Consider the following 7018-nt stretch of genomic DNA (forward strand, 5'->3'; position numbering starts at 1 on the left):
ATCCTACAGACCACTTTAAATCCCTTTTTGGAACAAGATAGAACATACAAATATTAAACATATAAAAACTTAAGGTACTTCAAGTACATTAATTACTCGTGGCAGTGATCAAATAAAAAGCAACTAGTTACAGGCCACCACATCCAAAAAGGCTTTTTAAAAATCTTTCAACTCTCCATTTACCGCCACTTGCAACAACATGATGGACCTGGAGAATATTATGCTAAGCGAAATGTCAGTCAGAAAAAGCTAAGAATCATGTATTTCGCTCACATGTGGGATATAAAACTGAAACTCATGGACACAGACAACAGCATAGCAGTCACCAGAGGGAAGGGGGTGGGGGGTGGTGGTAGAGGGACTGCCTAGTATGTGGTGATGGAAGCTGATTTGACTTCAGGTGGTGGGCACACAGTGCAACTTACGGATCTTATATCAGAAATGTACATATGAAACAGGATCCTATTAGCCAATGTCAGCCTAATAAGTTAAATAAAGTGTATTTTTATAACAGGAAAACAAAGAATAATGATAGTACATAAAGCAGAAAGCTAACTCTGTAAACAGAGGATTATAGCAAAATTAGTGAAAAAAATTAAGACTGAACTAGATCTTGCCTCCATGCCCTCTTCTCTTCAGCCGGCCATTAAGCGCATTGTTGCATCCGATACTTCACACCACATGGTTGTATCTAACACCATTTAACTAAAAAAAGACTGAGGTGATTGCCTCGATTTTTTTGTATCAGGGGATGTGGCATAATTATTCCTGAAAATTTTAAAAAAGCAATTTGCCCTTTTAAATTATTTTGGATGCTTTCTTTTCAACTCAATTACCACTATCTAAAATAGCTATCTTGTAGTGGGTTAAGAAAGTGGGCTGTGGAGCCAGCCAGCTGTTGTAAATTGCAGTTTACCAGCATGCATGACCTTAAGCAACGTACTTAATGTTTCCTCACTTGGAAAATACTGCTAACAGAACCTGCCTCCTAAGATTTTGAGAACTTAATAAGTGCACGTAAGGCACTTAGAACAGTGTCTATGACATTTTAAGTGCACAAAAAGTTGAGCTATACTTATTTTGGTTGTACAGTTGGGAAGGCTCACGAGCCTCTGGGGGTCCAAGCTAAAATTTTGGACCCAACTCAATGACTAGCTGGATTCCAGATGCACAAGCTAATGTGTAGCTGAAGACCAAAGAGGAACCTTTCCAAAGAGCGCCCTGCAGAGAAATACCTATCAAAGTCAACCCTTCAATTCAAAAAAATCCTCACTAATGGTACTTTGCACAAGTTTGATACCATAACCCCACATTTATTGGCTCCTACCAGAGTCCTACTGAATTCATTTATTAAACAAGTATTTTATTGAAGGCCTGCTTTATCATGCAATAAGTTTTAAATAGCACAAATCAAAAAAACCAACACAGAACCACACTCTTTTCCTCCCATGGCTTCAAACTATCGTAGCCAAATAAAAGCTCCTAGACATTACCAAAGTAGCAAAAATAAAGCGTTATACCTGTCGCGAATTTAATGGACATCACAAACAGGAGCCTATCACAATTTCAATTCTTAAATACTCAAGACATACAATGTGTGACAACAAGTAAACTTTGGGGTTCCATTTGTTGAGGTCAGTCCCACATAGACAGAATTTGGTAGGAGTGAAGAGTAGCAACTGCTTAGTCCCACTGGATCACTCGCTCTTCTTCCGGAAGAATACTCCAGTTTGGCGAGGGCACATCCCGGGCCAGCCAGTTGAAATCATCGACGTCGTTCCAGTTATTTTTGCTTCTATCTAAACCAGAACCCTCGAAATCCTTGTCGATCCCCGGGTAGTTCCAGGTATAAGGGGCGAACTGGATCCCACTGCAGTCCTCCACGATGGCCCTGCTGGTCACCTGCAGGAAGATGCGGGTGTCTCTCGTAGTGTGTACTCGGAGCTGCTGGCAGGCCACGGCCAGGACGCACTCACTGCACTCATCCAGAAACACAGAGGTGGTCACCGGGCCGCAGAGCACCGTGCAACTCCGGGCCTTGGTCAGCCTCAGGGTGTTGGGATTACCAGACAGTCTGATCCTACAGTTGCTCAGTTCGGTCAAAAGGACGTCTCGCTGGTGCAACTCCTCCGCTTTCTTCTCCAACACTTGGGACTTCAGGTTGGAGAAGCCGCAAAGCCAACTGGAGCCAAAGTCTCCCTCCTCCTTCAAAGGCGGCGGGGAGGCCAGGATGCCTTCCGCCGCCGGGGTGCCAGAAACCGCATCTACTTTGGTGGGTGAAGCAGCATCTTTCCTCCGGGTTTTAAAAGCGAAACGCTTCTTGGGCTGCAGTTGCTGGCGCCTGTCGGTCAGGGCCGCCTGCAGCCGCGCTAGCGATTCTTGTCCCTGCCGCACATCGTAGGCGGCCAGGAATAAAACCGAGTCGTTGAGAAGTTTCTGCAGCCCCTGAAGCCGAGCGGCCGCCTCCTCCAGCCGTTCTACGGACTCCCCGCGCTCCAGAAGCTCTTCCACGGCCACTCGCTCCCGAGCGAAGGCGGCAGCGAAAAAGTCGCTGTTTTCCTCCTCCACCTCCTGGTTCTGTCGCTTTTGCTTCCGTTTTTCCACCTCCAGTTGCCTCTCTTGTTCTCGTCTCTGAAGTCGCTCAGGCACCAGACTGCAGTCCCGCTGGGACACCGTATCCGCGTTCCCCACGACAGCAGCGGAGCAACTAGCTGTCTCCATCTTGACTGCAAGCTTCCTTTCTCCTGCATTCCTTCCTCCGGGCGCGCCCTCCGTGAGGCCTCCAACCAACGCGCCCTTTGATTGGTCGGCCACAATGACGTCAGAAGACCGGCCTTATTTTCTTCGCCCATTGGTTCATCCCCTTCGGAGTGTGTGTCGGGGGGGGTATGGGTGGGGCCGACTGACAAAGAGGGTGGAGAGACAAAGGTCCGTGAGGATGGGTGGGGTGGGAGGCAGGCGGGGGAAGTTTTTTTCCTCTTAAAGGGGCAGGACTTATATCCGGGATTGTGGGGTGAGTTGCAGCAGCGGCAGCTGCACATGTGGGTTTGTTTATAAGAACAAGGTTAGAAACTAGCAGGCTTCCCCCTCCCCCCCAGCTCCTCCCTACTATCCCCTTACAGGCCAGAGATCTGCTACTGGTGGGGGGAATGTGTGCGTGTGGTGGTTGGGGGGACAGGTAGTGGTGAGAAAGATGGAGGGGGGAGGGAATACTGCACCGCCCGGCCCGCGCTGGAGGAAGCGGCAGCTGGAACAGCTGGCTAGGGAGCCGCTTGCATGCCTGTGGTTTTTTCTTTTCTTTTCCACCACCCCGTATCCCCAACCTATTCCTGCCCCGCAAACGCTTATTCTACCCGTCCCCCCCCCCCGGCCCCCGCCCCGCCGGAGCCTCTGCAGTTTGGCGTGGCCCGAGGTTCCAGGATCTCCGCAGGCAGTTACTGGCGCGGGAGAAGGCGAGGGGCACCCGGATGGGAGAGACTGGGTTCCTCGTTGCAACCGGGTTCAGAGGGCCCTGGGGGAGCCTAAAAATGGATTACTATTTTTTTGGTCAATTGCGGCATTGGCGGGGTGGGGGCGGGGGGGTGAGATTCCACACCCCCTTCCTCTTCCTCCCACGTCCTCTCCCCACTTTCGCTGTCACTCCCTCCGCATCTGGGCGCTGCTGGTTGCACCCGGGTGAGACCCTAGCCCCAGGCTCTGTGATTCCTTGGGGCTGTCAGTCTTTAGGAAAGGGACGGGGGAAATGTTGCATTATTGCTAGAGGTGGTGGGAGGGATTTGTCGCCGGAAGTGAATGAGCCTAGCCTACTGTCGCAACCAGCCCGAGATGTGAGTGGGCAGCAAAGACGGCGCAGGCAGTAGTGAAACCCAGGGTGGCCGGCTGCCGAGAACCTTGTACGGGCCGGGCGGACTCGCGGCGACCACGGGTGCTGGGTGGAGCCCGGCAGAGAACAGGGGCCTCTTTGACCCGGACCACCTTTCCAATCTAGGGTTTCACCTTTATTCTCCCCTCACCCCCACGTCTTTTGGCCTTCGTCGTTTTTGATTGGGGTATTAAACTGCCCAAGAAACTGTCACTTGACATTTCACCAATATGCCTGCGTTTTCGTGCAGAGAGAGATGGGAGGGAAGGGAAAGAATTGAGACTCACCTCCGAGGCTTCACGCCCTACTTTCCTCCTCTCCTTCCCATTGAAAAAAACACATAATATCTGTATTTCCCCACTGAAAGCACAGATCACCCGTTCACGGTTCTGCTCGGGGGTGGTAGGTGTCTTTGACTATTTGTGCACGTGCACCCGATGGGAATGGGGATGCTGGAAAATCCCTGTGCTTACGCTGGTATATAGTATTCATTTTGTTTGCTTTGTTTCGTGGACAAGATAGATGAGACTTTTTGGGGCTTTGTGAGGTATGGTTCGGAGGCTGGTGAATGAAATATACTTGGTTATCTTGCCTGAGTCATCACGGAGGAATTCAGTAACTGCTTTATTTTATGAAGAGTTGATTTAACCAAGGAAGATTTGGAGATTTATTTTGCTAGGTCAGGGGGAAAACCTGACCTGCCTTTCCTAAGTTTTTCAGCAAAATCTGTCTCACAAAAACTAAGACAGTTTGTAGCCAAACATAGTGGACTTGGGAGTTACAGCTGGAATCAGGCAACATTTCTGCATTAGCCATAATGAATCTGTCAGTGGTCGTTAGTTTGTCTGTATCAGAAGGCAATTGAATGTCATTAAACTCTTTCAGAACTTTTTATTTCTGCCCCACAACAGATTTTGGCATGAAATGCCAAAGTCCAGAAGTTTCTCAATACTTTTAAATTGGCTAGTTCAAACTTTAATGAGAAAGAAGCAGTAAAGGACAAACATAAACAGGTCATTGATTGACCCAGTGTGTTAGAGGCAGTTTCAAAGACTGATATGAAGCCTGAGTGGGGCTGGGCAGGGGTCAGTGGTGTGGTCATCAAGAAGTGTTGTGACAGTTTTTTACAGCCCCCAGCACTACTGCTAGTGCTACTGTTAAGATATGGATTTAAAGCTATACTTCTGAGTTCAAAAGCAGTAGGAATGCTGCAAAACCTCTGGCATTGCCACACTGTACTTGTATCTTCTTTCTGACATTTGAGAGCAGTCAATTCAGTGTGTACCCTAGAAATAGACCCCAGCTCCTCAAAGGTAAGAAGTTAAGAGATGCCCTGGCTGGTATAGCTCAGTGGATTGAGCATGAGCCGGTGAAGCAAAGGGTCACTGGTTTGATTCCCAGTCAGGGCACATGCCTGGGTTTCAGGCCAGGTCCCCAGTAGGGGAAGCATGAGAGGCAACCACACATTGATGTTTCTCTCCCTCTGTTTCTCCTTCCCTTCCCCTCTCTCTAAAAATAAATAAATAAAATATTTTTTAAAAAAAGAAGTTAAGAGGTGACGTGCAACAACAGAAATATGACAAAAGACGTGCAGCCCTAAGCTCTGCATCCTATTTTCAAAGAGACTTTTTTTTATTTTTATTTTTATTTTTTAAAATACTTTATTTATTTATCCTTAGAGGGGGAAGGAAAGAGAGAGGGAGAGAAAGATCAATGTATGGTTGCCTCTGGTGTGTCCCCTACTGGGAACTGGCCCCGCAACCCAGGCATGTGCCCTGACTGGGAATTGAACTGCGAATGTGTGGTTCGCAGGCCCGCGCTCAATCCACTGAGCTACACCAGCCAGGGCGCAAAGAGACTTTAAAAGGCTTGTGAATCAAAGTACTGCTCTCTTTTAAACATCTTAAAAAGTGATAGGATTTTAAGGTATTGTAGACTTTAAAAAATACTTTAAAAACAGATACACTTGGATTCTGTTAGTTAGATTTGCTTTCTAACTTTTTGAAAATTTCAAAGGTAGTAAAGCAGAGAGAAGCATGTCAGATGTACCCATCACCCAGTTTCGACCATCTTCTGACCAACTGACAATCTTCTTTCTTCTAAAACCCTAGCCTCTTCCCCATCCCAGTTCACTCTGATTATTTTATAGCAAATCCAAGACATTACATTATTAAATATTTTAAAATCTATAAATATTTTAATATATATCTCAAAAAGATTAGGACTGCCTTTTTAAGACATAACTAAAATACTATCAACTATTGCCACACTCTAAAAATATCAGAGTTCCAGAATATATTCCCATTTCTTTGATTATTCTATTATTTGCTTTAAGTTATTTGATAAAGATCCAAGAAAATTCCATATGATTGTCTAGTTAATATGTCCCTTAAATCACCTTTAAATCCTCTTTCTAATTGTCTTGTTGGAAAAAAACCCAGCCATTCGTTCGGCAGAGTCGGACCATCTGAATTGTGCTGGTTGCATCTTCATCCTGAGCTTGTTAGATTTTAAATACTTGTCAGATGTACTGGATCTTTTAATGTTGTAAAGTGAATGTTTATGTATTGATATGCCACCGGAAATCAATAACCAAGTAGTGAAAGCACTTAAGCACAATGAAACAGCCTTTGGGTGTGGCTATGCAGCAAAAAAGAAGGCCTTTTGCTGTTCTGTGGTCTGTCAGGGACCAGTGCTGTGGAAGATGCCAGCTATACTCAGGCTCAGTAAAACAGACCCAGGCCTTGTATTCTAGTCACTTGATGCCAGAAGGAGGTGTCACCTAGTGAATGGATATAAAGCGTTCATTAAAGAGCCCCAGCCCTGGCTGATGTGGTTCAGTGAATTGAGTGTTGGCCCGCGAACCAAAAGGTCACTGGTTGGATTCCCAGTCAGAGCACATGCCTGGGTTGCAGACCAGGTCCCTGGTTGGGGGCTGGGGGCATGCAAGAGGCAACCAATCCATGTATATGTCACACACTGATGTTTCTCTCCCTCTCTTTCTCGCTCCCTTCCTCTCTCTCTAAAAAGAAATAAAATCTTTAAAAAGGAAAAGAAGAACTGTATATGTCAAGTATTAAATAGTACGCAAATATTCCTACCTTGGTCACTGACTTTTCTGACACAAAGTTTGAAAGATGACGGCCCCGGGGCGGG

At 46.7% G+C, this 7018-nt stretch overlaps 1 protein-coding gene across 1 annotated transcript; it reads right to left on the reverse strand.

Moving 5' to 3' along the window:
• Positions 1–1092: 1092 nt before the first annotated feature.
• TBCC (tubulin folding cofactor C) lies at positions 1093–2771 on the reverse strand. The gene has a single exon (XM_037052873.1). The coding sequence runs from the start codon at positions 2719–2721 to the stop codon at positions 1684–1686; it is 1038 nt and encodes a 345-aa protein (XP_036908768.1). The 5' UTR covers positions 2722–2771; the 3' UTR covers positions 1093–1683.
• Between the last annotated feature and the right edge of the window lie 4247 nt (positions 2772–7018).

This window comes from Sturnira hondurensis, unplaced genomic scaffold, assembly GCF_014824575.4.
Source record: "Sturnira hondurensis isolate 20B ecotype Veracruz unplaced genomic scaffold, ASM1482457v3 Scaffold0000880, whole genome shotgun sequence".
NCBI classification, from domain to species: domain Eukaryota; kingdom Metazoa; phylum Chordata; class Mammalia; order Chiroptera; family Phyllostomidae; genus Sturnira; species Sturnira hondurensis.

Bases quoted from the DNA above. Each gene is read 5' to 3' on its own strand.
- TBCC (XM_037052873.1), bottom strand. From the start codon at position 2,721: ATGGAGACAGCTAGTTGCTCCGCTGCTGTCGTGGGGAACGCGGATACG.